The sequence below is a fragment of the Vespa crabro genome, chromosome 21, assembly GCF_910589235.1.
Source record: "Vespa crabro chromosome 21, iyVesCrab1.2, whole genome shotgun sequence".
In the NCBI taxonomy this organism is placed as follows: Eukaryota; Metazoa; Arthropoda; class Insecta; order Hymenoptera; family Vespidae; genus Vespa; species Vespa crabro.
The window spans coordinates 1,665,001-1,680,000 of NC_060975.1; the positions used below are offsets into that span (position 1 = coordinate 1,665,001).

Consider the following 15,000-nt stretch of genomic DNA (forward strand, 5'->3'; position numbering starts at 1 on the left):
ATGATTTTAATATACATACTTATATTATATGAAAAATAATTATAGACTTACTTGACTTATTCGTTGTAAATGTTCAGAACAATGATCAGGCAATAATATACTTATTTGTTGATTAGGATCCGCATTTCTTAATTCCTTCAATGCTTCATCTTTTGCTATAATTATAAATATACGTTATGAGTTTTATTATATTAAGACAATATACATTATATAGTTTATATAGATTAATGTTATTAATTTTAAATAAAATCATTTACCTCTTTCAATTTCTTGATGAATTTTTTTCGTGTACTCCTCTTTCTTTCGTTTCTCCGACGACAAATCTTTTTGCAATTCCATTATTTTATTTTTATAAGTTTCACATTCTTTATTCAACTTGTCGATAAATTTTTTTTGCGTTTCCAATTCGTATTCTAATTTTTCCATATCTCTTTGATATTCCTCTATGCTACCATATTTTTCTTTCAACGTTCTAATTTCTTCTTTATGTTCATTAATCAATTGTTCCTTTGTACCACAAACGTCTATATACAATTCCTTAACATGATCTAATTCCTTTTGTGTTTGTTCTAACTGTACGCTAAAAATTAAATTGTAAAAAGATTATCATACGATTTGAATTTAATCACAATGATATAATTTCATAAAATTTTATTTTTCTACTTACGTTAATTGTACTATATCCATTTTTGCTTCCTCCCTAACCCTTTCAACAGCTTTAGCATGTATCTCTAAATATTCTTTATTATATTTTTCAATAACCTCTTTCTCTTGTATACTAGTACTTTCTTGATGTAATTTCTTTAATGTTTCTTGATTAATTGCTTCCGCCTCTTCTAACTTTTGTTCTAGATTTGATTTTTCTTCTTTCAATATTTCATATTGTTTTTTTACATCATTCAAATGACCAGATAATTTCTGTATTTGAGCGTCCGCTTTTAATGCTTTATCGGTAAGAAGTAATTTTAATTCCAATTCTAATTCACTGACTCGTTTAGCATACCTAGCTGTTTCTTGTCTGCACGAATCAGTTATTACGTTTGCTTTAGCAAGTTCTTTTTCTTTTTGTGATAAAGTATTTTCTAAACGAGTTATTTCTTTTCTCTTAACGGTCTGTCCAGCTAAACATCTGAGACGTATAAAGAGAAAATATGAGAAAAAATTTTTATTAAAAATATTATAAATAAAATAATATCAATTAAATAATTTTTCAATTTGACTATTGTATACCTTTGTAATTCACCCCTTAATTTATTTGTTATATCATCCGAGGGTTTTGACCTGGATCTATTATGAAAATCTCCTAATTTCATTTGTCTTATAGAATCTGATTCCTCATCTAATGTAGTCGCCAATGTATCATATTGCGCTGTTTCATTCTTAGCTATTTCTAATTTATTCTATGAACATTAATGAATTTAATATTATTAATATCTATCCTATTATAATTTCAATTATAATTTTACCTGTAAATCTTGAATATTCTTCAACATATCTTCTTTTTCTTGTGACAATATTTTAATTTGAGCTTGTAATTGTAAAATTTGTTGATCATTATTCGTAGCCATTAGATTACGACACTGAGCTTGACTTTTTTCTAATGCTTGAGCAAGACGATTTGTGGTATCGCCCTTCTCCAATATTAATGCCTCGTGAGCTCTTCTAATATCCGCCAACTTGTGTTCCAAAGCTGTATACGATGATTCCTATTTTAAATAAACGTAATAGATTTTTCACAATGATTCGAAACAAATGATTTCATTTTTTTCTTTTTTTTTTTTACATCAAGTGCTCGTAACGAGAAATCATATGGATTTTTTTTTTTTTCTTTTTTTTTTTTTTTTTTTTTGAAATAAAATGATTAAGAAAAGAAAAGAAAAGAAAAAAAGGAATGAAAAACTGCAATGGTTTTACAACATAGACATACTATAAATGATAATAAACTTGCCCAAAGATCATAATTGCTGATATCCTCGCTAAGCGGCTGTGGCAAATATTATATCAAAATATATAATATTTACATTCTTTTTAATTGATTTCATTTAAAATGATTAAAATATATTACATAAACGTATCATTTGCATACCTTTGTATTCAATTTATCCGTAAGTACGTCTATTTGAGTTTGCATATTTTTTATTTCCACTGCATGTTTCTCTTGAGCTTGCTTCAAAAACTTTTCATTAATTTTATCACTGGTTTGCAATGCATGAACTCGTTCCAAGACAGTAACTTTTTGTTGGAGATCAACAACAGAATCCTTTGCACTGGCTAATTCCTCAGCCATCTGGAAAAAAAAAAAAAAAAATTGATTACTCCTTAAAAGTTTTATAATTAATATGCGATAGTTAGATAATATTTCTTCTTACATTTTGATTTGTCGTCTCTAAAACGGCGTTCTTTTCTTTTAACGATGCCATTTGTCCTTGAAGATCTATAATTTCTGCCTTGGCGTCAACTGGAAAATTAAAAAGAAAATTTGTTAATAATTTCCCTTGCAATGACACATTTTGTTTCCTTTATGCATACAAATACATACACATGATGCTTATCATTAGTTTTTTTTTTTTTTTTTTTTTTTTTTTTTTTTTTTTTTTTTTTTAACGAATGAAGCATCGCACACACCAAATGCAGAAAACAATGTTAAAAATAAATAATAAAACATAATCAATGGAAATATCCATGGTTAATCCAAATAATAATTCTTACTGAGAGCATGCTGTGCTTGATTCCTGGATATGTTGGATCGTTCGACTTCTGCCTGCAACAAGACTATCTTTCGACTAAACTGGTCCATTTCAGTTTCTTTCTGGTGTTGTAACTTTTGCAAATCCTCCGTCAGTCGTTTTATTTCTTTCATCCTTATAGTATATAAAACTTCGAGTTGTTCTTTACTACTATACTCGGTAGTTTTATATATCGTATTTTCATCCAACATTTTTCCATTTGGACTTATTTTAAAGCAATGATTTATTTCTTCGGATGTAATATTATCACCACCGCCAAACTCATGGATCTGTTTACATTGTACATTGTTACCATAATTTTCTATATAACCATTATTTGCATAATGTTTTTCATGATTGTTATAATGATTAGCTGGTGTCTCGTAATTATAAAGATAATTTTCATTAAACGTATAACCATCCTCAGCGTGACATTCCAAATCTCTAGGGCAGGAACTAGAATTTGGAAGTCTTGCCAATTCGTAGGAAGTTTCCATAGTTAAATTATGCGCCTCTATAGGTTTTTTATTTTTATGCGATGTTAGTGTTTGCCCATACAAACTAACATCTCTTTGAACATCAAATGTACTTAATGGAATATCAGATTCTGTCCTATAATTCTTCATTGTATCATGATTATAATTCACTGAATTATCTACATGGTCATAAGCTCCATAATCATTACATAATTGTGCAGATGTTTGAGTTTTGAAAGGTAATCTCTGTTTAGTGATATTGGTATGTTCATTTTCTTTGGCACTGCGCTGATAATGGCTACTATTAGCAGAACTGATATCGTTGTCGTCGTCGTCGTCATCGTCGTCGTCGTCCTCCTCATCGTCATCATTTTCTAAATCATCGAATGCATTTGTCAACAAATCATTAATCTAAAAATAAAACAATATGGATTTAAAATTGAAATCCCAATGGAATCGCATTATAAATTCATTTATAATCATGAGATAAATCATATTAACTATTATAATCAATAGCTTATATTATTTTTATATGTTTCTACCTCTTCGTTGCGTCGTTTAAGATCCTCTTGTTCTTCATCTTCCTCTAATCTTTGTTTACTTGTATTTAATTGTAAACTTTCAGAACCTTGAAATAGGCTTATACCTGGTCCCTCCATTCCTACCTTCTAATTCTCACAGATTTATTACACAACCCAGACATTTATATACAACATATTTTTGTTTATACGATCATAACCTAAACGCAACAAGTGGGTCAAAGAGAAATTGTCTTAACTAACGCGCACAGTTTATAATTAAGAAAAAAATTTAGGTATATTCATTTTGAAAGAGTTTTCAAAAAACCTCATACGTCAACGCCACGATAGATCGTAAAATTTATCAACTATTGTTATGCACTAAGATTTGCTTGTAAACAATCTTTCAAAAGTCAAACACCATTATGTAGGGAAGCGTGCATACAGAAATAAATTCTTCAAGATTTTATGGCTTTTCATTGGTTAACGCTTTTATGGTGCATTCATAAATGCATTGAAAAGACGCCATTATTGTAAATATCGCCACTATTGAAATAGTTTGGGTGGGGGTGAGCCAATAATATAGTTTCAATCTTATCTCCCTTCCGCATCTTTTCCCGCCATTTTCTAATTCCCCTCCATTTTTTTTATAACAAACACCGACAAAATTTTTAATTAATTACATAAATGAAAAGATTAATTACCGATAAAAAAGAATTCTATTATTTTTCATTTCATTCCTCTTATTATTATTCGAAAAAGTAATTCATCGAGAAAATTTATTGATCTACGATACACACTAGGCGGCGCCAGTTGTCGTCTACGTTAACCTCCTCTTTAGAATATGTTCCGAAAGATTTAGTCTTCGTTTGTACTCAAATGTGTTTCGTTAAATTACGTGAGTCATTAATTTAATTGGACTATAATTCATTGAAAATATACGTATATATATATATATATATATCTAATTGAAAAGTATATGTGTACGATTAATGATAAAAAAAAAGTATAATTAAATATCTGTGATAACAATGACATACTTAAATTCGTGGGAGGAATTTGAAAAGGGTGCGGAGAGGTTATATCTTCAAAATCCAATGAAAGTATGTATGTTAATATCTATGAAATAGACATTTTTCTCTATAAATTATTTTTTATAATTCTTATATTAAATTATTTTCTTGATTTTTTTTTTTTTTTTCTACGAAAATAAAAATTCGAAGATTTAACGGCAATAATTTTAGCATAATAATTGTGAATATTTAACCTACTGTGCCACTTATTATGCTTTAAGGTATTTAATTTTTCGTTAAATTCATCTTAACAGAGTTTTGTTGTAAGATTTAATATAACAAGAAGAATACATTCAGACACAAGAGATACAATTCAATTATTAACAATAATCATTGCACGATTTGCGTTTAAGTATACATATTCATGCATGGTTTTTGATCGATTGGTATATAATAATGGTTTTTAGTTAATTATATTTTCAGAATAATTCAAATATCAGATTATAGCGTATATTATTATCATTATTATTATTATTATTATTAATTATTATTATTATTAATTATTAATTATTATTATTATTATTATTATTATTATTATTATTATTATTCATCTCTATTTTAGGCCAGATATTCAATGAAATATTGCCATAATAAAGGTGTTTTATGGCTGAAACTTACAGACAATTGTACAGTAAGTAATCGCTCTTAATAAATTTATTTAAATAGTTTATACTTTTTATAATGTTCATTAACTATCGGAGAGCTTCTATTGATTTCAGTGTCTACAATATAAGACAGAAATAGCACAAGATTTGAAGAAAATGGAAAAATTTATAGGAAATCTTATGAGGCATATGGCATCGAAAGACAGTTGAAGAGTGAAAGAGGAAGGTTATTATAATAATAATAAGAATATCATTTTAAATAATATAAATAATATGTAAACACACAGTGCATTCATCAGTTTAGCGAACTTTTTATATGTCATATATATATATATACATATATATATATATATATGTATATATATATCATAAAGATTCAGTTGACTGTGTTACCTAACGATTATAAAGATATTTAATTTCATGAGGTATAAAAATTTTCTTAAATATACAATATGTGCATAAACTTCGGCTTGAGAATTTTAATTAAAGCTTCATGCTCATTTCTGGTGGCTCCTTTGCCTCCTTGTCAAGGTTCTGCAAAAGAAAAAGAAAGAAAGAAAGAAAGAAAGAGAAAAAAAAAAGAAAAAAAAAATTGTAAGAAAAATACTATATGCAAATATAACGTACATACATATACATATACATATATATATACATATATATTTTTTTTCTTTTTTATTTTCTTTAATAGATATCTAACTAATTTTTAATTACATTCACAGTACACAATGCAATAGAGATTATTAATAAAGCTAAATTCAGATAGAGAGTAAGCATGAAGCAAGCACTTACGATATAATTGGCTGAAGAACAGCATCCAGAGTAGTGTCAACAGGAGGGTAGATGTCTTGATTCGAAGATAGTTCGTAGTGCACCTCTCCCCCTAATTGCAATTGCGTCTATACCAAAGAAAACTATTTTACTATATCTACTACAAAAGGTATAAAGATGAAATATCTGAACGTCTACGTGGTAATATTAGTATTAACATTATGGAATGATTATAATGAAAAGTAAGTAGCGAAGCTAGAAAAAAATGTGTTTTCCTTTTTTTTTCTTCTTTTTTTTTTTTTTTTTTTTTTTTTTTTTTTTTGCCACCGAAACCGTGAGTAATAACTAAAATATTCCCTGATGTGCAATAAGAGTGCATATATTAATTAATCTATTATAATTAAATTTAGTATACTATCGGATATATATATATATATTTATATAAATAATATGTGTCACCTTTTTAAAAGCGATAAAGCCCGAAACTATCTACAGTGAAGCGCAAAAGAGTACTGCCCATTTTTATTATTGCATTAGAGAAATTACGCAAGAAAGCAAAAGAAAATTGAAACCTTTTTTTGGTACTTCTTTATCCTATCCCTTAATTAATTTTATATTTGAAAGAGATATTACAAAACTTTCACACGTTATTTGCAAAACACAATGGGTCATAACACTGAAGATATATAACATAAAAAACAAAAATTGTTATATATATATATATGTATGTATGTATGTGTATGTATTATGTGTACGTACATATATATATATATATAAAAAAAAACAAAATGACAAAAAAAAAAAAAATAAAAGAAATTAAAAAGTCAAGCTTAAGAGAGAAATACGTACTACACGAGTGGGCTTAGTGCTGTCGGCAGAGCTTGAGCAGCAACTTGAAAACTCCTGTGGTGTACTTTCCCCGAGCCCACTGTCCACATTACTGCCTATTAATATTCTGTTGTTACGGGTATAATAAAAGTCCCTCCTTGTATTATAATCGTTCCTTATAGCGTCCGGATACTTTGTCTCAATTTGACTGGATCTTGTTGTAGGGAAATTATAACTTCCATCGCGAATATGTTGAATCACTCTTCTGTCTCTTTTCCCGAGCGATCCGATTGTTCTGAAAGTTAATCCTTGACAAATTTTGGCTTACTAATTCTTTTAGGACGCAATACTCTTTTTTTTTTTTTCTTTTTCTTTGTAACAAATTATAAAATGTTTTTTCTTTTTTTTTTCTTTTTTTAATCCTAATAAAAATCAATATAAAGGATACACCTCTTTCTACAAACGGGATAACGCATTCCTTAATATATTATTTTGTAAAACAAACAAGAAAAATACAACACACATACGCAAATATTTCCTACGCCTTATCGGTTTTTTTTTTTTATATATATATATATTTTAAAAATTCTCCATACCAATGCTAGATAATAAACAGAGATTAAAAAAAAAAAAAAAAAAAAAAAAAGAAAGAAAGAAAGAAAACCTAATTGTATGTAAGAAATCATAAAATCCCCCAAATCATTATTTAGCCTAATTTCATTTAAATATATATACACACACATACAACACAATCAAGAACAAACAGTAATGATACACACACACACACACACACACACACCACATATAAACAGGCAATAATAAAACAAAACCAAAAGAAAAGAAAAGGAAAAAAAAACAAACAAACAAAAAAGAACTCTAATTAAAAAATAATAAACACACACACATACAACATACAGATGAGTTGCGTGGAATATATACCCTACAATTTTTGATATAAGAGACAACAACAACAAACTTGACGCCGTACAAATCCCATTATTCAATAATAGAAATGCGGTAGATATATAAAAGCGTCACAAGGGGTGCCAGCTAGGAAATAAAAATACACACAGGTGCGACAAGCTGTTAATTTCACAGATTTATTAATGGATTTGTCATGCTTCGAATAAATAATAAAAAGGGCGGGCATGCTTAAATTAGAATAATAAATGTACGCATGCTCTCTAAATAAATAAACATTAAAATTAAAAATTAAAAATTGAAAATTAAATTAAATTGAATCAAATCAAATCTCAAAAAAGAAGAAGAAAAAAAAAAAAAGAAAAAAAATTAAATTAAATTAAATTAAATTAAATTGAAGGAAAAAAGAAAAAAAAAAAAAAAATAAAAAAAGAAAAAGTATAAGACCATGCATTGGGGGGGTAATAATCTAAGGTAATCTAAACAATGACTACGGATCCCGTTTCATCCTCCGTTTGTGGAGGATGGCCGTGGAGGTTGCAGGCCGTCTTGAGATCATCGTACCTAGGTAGGGACGACGTTTCTGCATCGTCCAAACGAGAATTGCTAGATTGTAGGGGACATTGCTGTACAGATTGCGATTGTACCACCGTATAAGGAATCTCTCGACGTTGCTGTTCGCTCATTCCAGTGGTATCGACTAGGCCAAACTCCAAATGTCTGGAAAATGTGCATCTTTATTGCAATAGAAACAAACCAAAGGAAGAAGAAAAAGCGAAGGGTAAAGAAAAAAAAAAGAAAAAGAGACAGCCTATAAACAAGGTTGATACAAAAAAAAAAAAAAAAAAAAAAATAGAACTCGACTCCGTAGATAAGAAACTTTCTTAAGTAATATCATTATTATGATCAACGTACAATATAATAGAGATTTAACATCGGGCTCGATAAATGAATATATATATTAGGTTGGAAACTATGAAACGGGCGTTTTTGTTTAGTTATTTATTTTCATTCAACGCTCGTTTCACATAGTTTCCAACCTAATATATATATATATATATATATATATATATATATATCCAATTAATTTAATATCGATATCTTTTTTATGATATAAAAAAAGAAAAAAGTGATAGTAACATACTTTCTAAGCTCATCCGGTAATGGTTGCTTCTGAGAAGGACTCCGATGTCTACTTCTATGCCTTCTTCTAGGCTCTGTATGGCTCACCTAAGTAAAAAAAAAAAAAAAAATAATAAAATATAAATAAAAAAGAAGGAATAATAATCGTTTGTTGGTTTTTTTTTTTTTTTTTTTTTTTTTTTTATATATATATATATATAAAATCAAAATTAATTTATATACTCACGATGGCTCTTTGTACGCCTTCACCTTTACGCCTTTGCGCTTCCCTCCATTGAGGTTCGGAATCTACCAACTCGTGTCTAAGGGGGATAATAAAGGAAATAATTAATTTATTTTTAATTCGATAGTTAATATTTTTGTACATTATTCCTTTTTTCATTTTTCTTTTCCTTTCCTCCCCCTCCCCCATTTTCTTTTCTCTTCTTTTTTTTTTTTTTTTTTTTCCCCAAGGGAAACTTGTATATATTTATATATCATTAATTCTTTTATCTATGAAAAATCTAAAAGGGATTTGTGTTCCCACCACGTCCTTCATCATTAAAATAATTATCACTTCGAACACTTCATTTATTCTACCTATCGTGAGAATATACGAGATAGAGATATATATATATATATATATCAACTATTATTTCCTTTTTTTTTTTTTTCCTTTGAGATCAACATAATTCTCACTTCGACAAAGAAAATTCTATTAACATATTATAATTTCGATCTTGTCGTCCATTATATGTATATATTATGAAAATATGATTCGAAGGAACGTTAATAAATACCTAGAAGAACGTGAACTTCTATGCTTTCTACGATGTTTTCGATGTCCTGATCGCGTATCCGATCCTCTGGAAAGTTCTGATTCACAATCGGAATGTCTACTATGTCTCCGATGGCTATGACTATGACTTCTTCTACGATGACCACCACGACTATGACTGTCCCCAGAACTTTGGCTCTCAACGGAGCTGCTCCTACGTTGGAGTCTGCTCAAGAGCTACAAAGAAAAAGGGGAGAAAAAAAATAACAAGAAAATAATGTCAAGCATCATATTTAAAATCATCGATTGATTATAAACAATTGGATGACGATATGGATTATTTTTCATTTTTCTTTATTATTATGTTTTTTTCTTTTCTTTTCTTTTCTTTTCTTTTTCCTTAACTTACCGCCGGTGCAGTTCCTGCTGAACGAACCGACCGAGGACTAGACGACGTGTAAAGCCCACGAGGTTGACTCTGAGTCCAAGGAGCACTTCTAATACTCCTTGGACTTGAGCTACTATTAACTTGTCTCGTATTTTGAGCATTGCACAGTACGTTAGCATTAACTTGATTGTTACATGGATTAGGACCAATTGTCGTTGGGCCTTCGACAAATGGACCAACCATTTCTTGTCCCTCAACTACTCGTCTTTGTGCTCTTCGACTAGGTGTCCTTTGAAAGGCAGGTGGTGGATTTCTTCTTATCGAAGTAGCATGTTTTTCAGTACCACTTGGTGGACTGTACGAACGAAAACGTGAATATGGACTAAGTGGTGGTGGACCAGTTGCCATTAGTCGAAAGAATGCTTGATGTTCTAAACAACATTTCCATAGATGTCGACAAGCTCCTTTAGATGGTGTCTTAAAACCATGGGTCCTCTCTTCGGAATTCTTTTCGCTGACCCTCAACATAAAATATCTACCCTGAAATATATATACACACACTCACATACATATATATATATATACATACATACATACATATATATATATAAATATAAAAGAAAAAAAGAAACTAGTTTTGTGCTATTTTCTTTACTTCATTAAAAAAGAGGGAAAAAAAAAAAGGAAAAGTAAACATCATATTCTTCTCAACACACTTTATGATAATAACTTTACTCTACTTATTCTCCAATCTCCTCCCTCTTCAATCCTCTTACTCTATCTTACCAAGAACGATGTTACTTATAGAGTATAACATCTTAAAGAGAAAATAAGAAACAACGATATACTTACTTTGTAGTAGATTTTATTGATTCTGGGCCAGTAGTAATTGCCCACTTTGGTCTTGTTGCGCAAGAGTATTATACCGCTTGGCGTCAGGCCCAGAAAATACTCAACGCTATCCTCACCCTAAAGGATGAAAATTATGGTCTTTCACTGGTATTATCAGGAGTTTAACATCGTGCTTCTCTCTCTCTCTATCTCTCTCTATCTCTCTCTTTCTCCCCACCACCACTACCTTCCTTCTTCCTTTTTCCTCATCTTAGTAGTATACACTTACTGACAAGAGTTAAAGAAAAAGTATAATGATTTTCCAAAAAGAACCTTGAAATATTTTCTTATTCTATATAACAAATTAAAGATATTCATTGATATTTTCTTAAAAAAAAGAAAAAAAAAAAAAAGAAACAAATGATTTATCTTAATGATGAAAAAATAAAATATACCTTTGTATGTTTTTTCCTTAATAATAAATTCTAGGTAAATCTTGTTTAACTTTTGCCAATGAGTGTACAAAGATATGAAATGAGATGCAAAATATACAAACCAATACTGGATGCAAGTCAACTCCGTACATCTCGAGCCACTTTACTTTATCGAGATAATTCAGTTCTGCAGCTGCCGGCAATTGTCCTCTGAAAAGTAAAAGGTTTGAGAAAGATCTGATTAAAATTTAACAAATAGAAGAAGAAGAAGAAGAAGAAGAAGAAGAAGAAAGAAAATAAAAAAAAAAAAAAACAAATAAATTAATAAATTAATTTATTAATTAATGATCGATTAAAAAAACTTACACGAGTGTCTTGTGAAGTTCAACTATACGATTCTCCAACTCGGCCGTTTGATTCGCAAGGAATCGAAATTCTGTAACGTAGCCTAAGGAATGCCTTCTTGGATCGTAATCACCCAATTCCGCTAAAAATATGAGAAGAAAGAAAAAAACAATTAATAAAGAATTAAACAATAGGTATAATAATTCAATTTAAAATTTATTTCTCATTTTTGATCGAGAAGGAGAACAATATTTTTTTCTTTTAATTCTAATTGATTTAAATAATGATTCATACGTCCTATGATAAGCATAAATATTCCTAAAAGGAAATTCTTTGAGAAAGGATCAAAGGAATTTTCTTTAAAAGTTTATAATTAATTTCTTAAAATCAATTGAACTTTCCTGTTGAATTTTTGATCCCTCAATCGAGATATATATCAAATGTAAATCTGATTAATAGTTAAAGAGAAAGGGAGAGAAGAAAAATAAAAAAGAGAAAAAGAAGAAGAAGAAGAAAGAAAGAAAGAAAGAAAGAAAGAAAGAAGATAAAAATTATATTATAATAATCGATAGAACATAACTATGATTAATAACAATATCATAACATTTAATTAAAATAAGGGGAGAAGAAGAAAAAGAATTGAAAGAATTGTATCAAAATAATTGAAAGGATATACATAGAAGGAAAACAAAAACAAATCTTACTTTTTTTCTGATTAAAAAGATTATGATAATTTATAATAATAATACTAATAATAATAATAATAATAATAATAATAATGACAATGATCTTATATGAAGTTAGATTAGAAAGAAAGATAAATAAACAAATAAATAAATAAATAAATCAATCAATGAATGAATGAATGAATGAATGAATGAATGAATTAAATAAAAATATAGATAGTGGATGAAAAGGATGTTAACGAGGGCTCGTTCGCACGTCAAGTTTAAGTACATCATCCGGAATTTGAAACGTCGAGAGTATCGTCCATCCTTCTTTCGTCTACGTAGTTTAACATCTTTTCATCTCTTTCTTTCTCCTTCTCTCCCTCTCTCTCTCTCGTTTCCAAGATTCCTCTTCTTGGTTATATCCAGCCTCCTGAGGAGAGATCATACCTCAACTCCGTTAATTGAATCACTGACTTTGATGAATATCGGCTCCGACTAGCGCGAGAGAGAACCAACAGTTTATTTTCTCTTTGTGGTTGAACTCTTCTTCTTTTTCTTCTTCTTCTTCTTTTTCTTCATCATCATCATCATCATCATCATCATCATCATCATCATCATCTTCCTCTAACTTCACAGAATAAGAAGAAAAAGAGAAGAAAATAGTTTGTTGCACCTTCTTACTTGTCGTCACCGTCGTCTTCTCTTGTAAGCTCGTTCGTTTGTATAATTACCGGACATCCTACCTTCATACCCTTCATACCATCGTAACCTTCCATCGTCAAGACGAACCGATTATCCTCGCTACCACCTAACATAATTTTTCTTTACCTAATAACGCCCGGTCATACCTTTTTTCTTTTCTTTTCTTTTCTTTTCTTTTCTTTTCTTTTTTTCTTTCTTCCTTTCTTTCCTTCTCTCTCTCTCTCTCTCTCTCTCTCTCTCTCTCTCTCTCTCTCTCTCTCTCTCTCTTTCTCTTTTTTTTTCTTCTAATTTACATCCAACCATTACAACGTTTCTTTCTTCCTTTAATATCAAGGAACTTGATATTTCTCACGCTTTAGATACTTCTTTCTTCTTTATTGTTATTGTTGTTGTTATGATTGTTATTATGGTTATTGTTGTTGATGCTGATGTTGTTGTTGTTGTTGTTGTTGTTGTTAATTTACACACCTTAGTTGGAGATCTTTTGTTTTTTTTTTTTATGGTTTTTCTTTTCTTTTTTTCTTTTTTGTTTTTTTTTTTTTTTTCTTTTTAAGAATATTATCAGGGTCAATCTTTTGGACAAGATGTTGTTTAAATTAGGAAAACAAAAACAAAAAAAAAAAAAAGAACAAATCACATTTTGATATGTTAAGTAGAACTTTTGGCATTGTGAAGAATGAAAATTGTTTTTTTTTTTTTTTTTATTGTTAATGTACATAGATCTTTTTAAAATTTGACATCTTCGTTTTTTTTTTTTTTTTGTTCTCTTCATTTTATTTGAATATTATTCTATCAGATTAAAAAGTCATTGGGATATGATTTATTTCAAATAAGAAGAAAATATCATTTGTAGATTTAATTTTTGGATAAATTAAATATTGAACATATATTTATTATCTACGTAGAATTCAACAAATTTTCTATCGTTGATCTTACGTATGTTTCTTTTAAATTCGAGAGAATCATTTAATTTTTGTTCAGTCCTCTCAAGATAAATCTTTCAGACAAGATCACGTTCTTAGTTTAAAATTCCCAGACACTTCATTGGTACATCAAATAGAAGTAGTGATACATGAAGTTTTTTTTTTTTTTTTCAACGTCATAGGAAAGACGAAGACAGACTTATCCCTTCTTCTATTTAAACAAAACAAAAAAAAAAAAAAAAAGAAAAAAGAAAAAAGAAAAGCTTCTTCAGCTTCTTTTTCTTCTTCCTCGTAGATCTTTCTTACCATCAGCTGCAAGACGCACGTCTTCTCTCTTCCGTCTTCCGTTGTCAAACGTATTCGGAGAGTAGCCGAAGAAAAGCTCTTTCATTTCGTTTCTTTTCAAGTTCCATGAGACGCAAACAGAGAGTAAGCGAATGTAAGAGAAAGGCAGATAGATACAGAGAGAGAGAGAGAGAGAGAGAGAGAGAGAGAGAGAGAGAGAGAAAAAAGACCATGGTACATATATCTCTGCCTCACAGACTCCCTTTCTCTATTTGCATGACTTTGAATCTCGCGGGAGATAACTAATGCGCGCGTGGACGACTTGCCAACCTAACCTCTGAATCGTCCACCAACGCGCGGTAGCTGAACCTTTTAAATAACGCGCAATTACTTCTTCAATTCTTTCGTGAAATTATTTCGAAGATATCTTTATTTTTTTTTTTTCCTTTCTTTTTATTTGTTCATTTCTTTCTTTCTTTCTTTTTTCTTCTTTTTTCTTTTTTTTCTTTTTTTTTTTTTTTTTAAGGAAAGTATAATTCCACGTTTTTTTTTTAATATCGTCGTACGCAAATTAAAAAAAAAAAAAAAAAAAAAATGTATCTT

General features: G+C 29.1%; 3 protein-coding genes across 7 annotated transcripts in view; 1 reads left to right on the plus strand and 2 right to left on the minus strand.

The window, feature by feature from the left end:
- Nucleotides 1-4,132, minus strand: part of LOC124431457 (centromere-associated protein E-like) — a 6,252-nt gene extending 2,120 nt beyond the window's left edge. Inside the window, exons 1-10 of one of the 2 annotated variants that reach the window (XM_046979397.1) lie at nucleotides 3,745-4,132; nucleotides 2,710-3,613; nucleotides 2,370-2,458; nucleotides 2,087-2,287; nucleotides 1,949-1,984; nucleotides 1,467-1,706; nucleotides 1,231-1,400; nucleotides 668-1,129; nucleotides 258-580; nucleotides 52-155 (exon numbers count right to left, since the gene is read on the minus strand). In XM_046979397.1, coding sequence (XP_046835353.1) covers nucleotides 52-155; nucleotides 258-580; nucleotides 668-1,129; nucleotides 1,231-1,400; nucleotides 1,467-1,706; nucleotides 1,949-1,984; nucleotides 2,087-2,287; nucleotides 2,370-2,458; nucleotides 2,710-3,613; nucleotides 3,745-3,861 — 2,646 coding nt within the window. In that variant the 5' untranslated portion in view covers nucleotides 3,862-4,132. The remainder of the gene's footprint in view (nucleotides 1-51; nucleotides 156-257; nucleotides 581-667; nucleotides 1,130-1,230; nucleotides 1,401-1,466; nucleotides 1,707-1,948; nucleotides 1,985-2,086; nucleotides 2,288-2,369; nucleotides 2,459-2,709; nucleotides 3,614-3,744) is intronic. The other variant, XM_046979398.1, reaches the window with a different exon arrangement.
- A 413-nt stretch (nucleotides 4,133-4,545) lies between these two features.
- Nucleotides 4,546-6,492, plus strand: LOC124431398 (signal recognition particle 9 kDa protein). Of its 2 annotated transcripts, XM_046979270.1 has the most exons (4): nucleotides 4,546-4,823; nucleotides 5,356-5,424; nucleotides 5,513-5,624; nucleotides 6,121-6,492. In XM_046979270.1, the coding sequence occupies exons 1-3, from the start codon at nucleotides 4,752-4,754 to the stop codon at nucleotides 5,606-5,608; spliced, it is 237 nt and encodes a 78-aa protein (XP_046835226.1). In that variant the 5' UTR covers nucleotides 4,546-4,751; the 3' UTR covers nucleotides 5,609-5,624; nucleotides 6,121-6,492. The 2 variants fall into 2 exon arrangements, with proteins under 2 accessions (XP_046835226.1, XP_046835225.1); XM_046979269.1 differs by lacking the exon at nucleotides 6,121-6,492 and having other exon boundaries at nucleotides 4,547-4,823; nucleotides 5,513-5,682.
- The window catches only part of LOC124431397 (band 4.1-like protein 4), a 45,115-nt gene continuing 35,952 nt past the window's right edge, over nucleotides 5,838-15,000 (minus strand). Inside the window, exons 5-15 of one of the 3 annotated variants that reach the window (XM_046979266.1) lie at nucleotides 11,838-11,958; nucleotides 11,594-11,681; nucleotides 11,059-11,175; nucleotides 10,228-10,746; nucleotides 9,841-10,055; nucleotides 9,288-9,363; nucleotides 9,063-9,148; nucleotides 8,483-8,638; nucleotides 7,019-7,292; nucleotides 6,191-6,297; nucleotides 5,838-5,932 (exon numbers count right to left, since the gene is read on the minus strand). In XM_046979266.1, coding sequence (XP_046835222.1) covers nucleotides 5,896-5,932; nucleotides 6,191-6,297; nucleotides 7,019-7,292; nucleotides 8,483-8,638; nucleotides 9,063-9,148; nucleotides 9,288-9,363; nucleotides 9,841-10,055; nucleotides 10,228-10,746; nucleotides 11,059-11,175; nucleotides 11,594-11,681; nucleotides 11,838-11,958 — 1,796 coding nt within the window. In that variant the 3' untranslated portion in view covers nucleotides 5,838-5,895. Of the gene's footprint in view, nucleotides 5,933-6,190; nucleotides 6,298-7,018; nucleotides 7,293-8,482; nucleotides 8,654-9,062; nucleotides 9,149-9,287; nucleotides 9,364-9,840; nucleotides 10,056-10,227; nucleotides 10,747-11,058; nucleotides 11,176-11,593; nucleotides 11,682-11,837; nucleotides 11,959-15,000 lie in introns of all 3 variants that reach the window. The other 2 variants (XM_046979265.1, XM_046979268.1) reach the window with 2 other exon arrangements.

Coding starts and splice junctions, on each gene's coding strand:
- LOC124431398 (XM_046979270.1), top strand. CDS start 4,752: ATGACATACTTAAATTCGTGGGAGGAATTTGAAAAGGGTGCGGAGAGG. Junction 4,824..5,355: donor ATCTTCAAAATCCAATGAAA/GTATGTATGTTA, acceptor TCTCTATTTTAG/GCCAGATATTCAATGAAATA. Junction 5,425..5,512: donor AACTTACAGACAATTGTACA/GTAAGTAATCGC, acceptor TATTGATTTCAG/TGTCTACAATATAAGACAGA.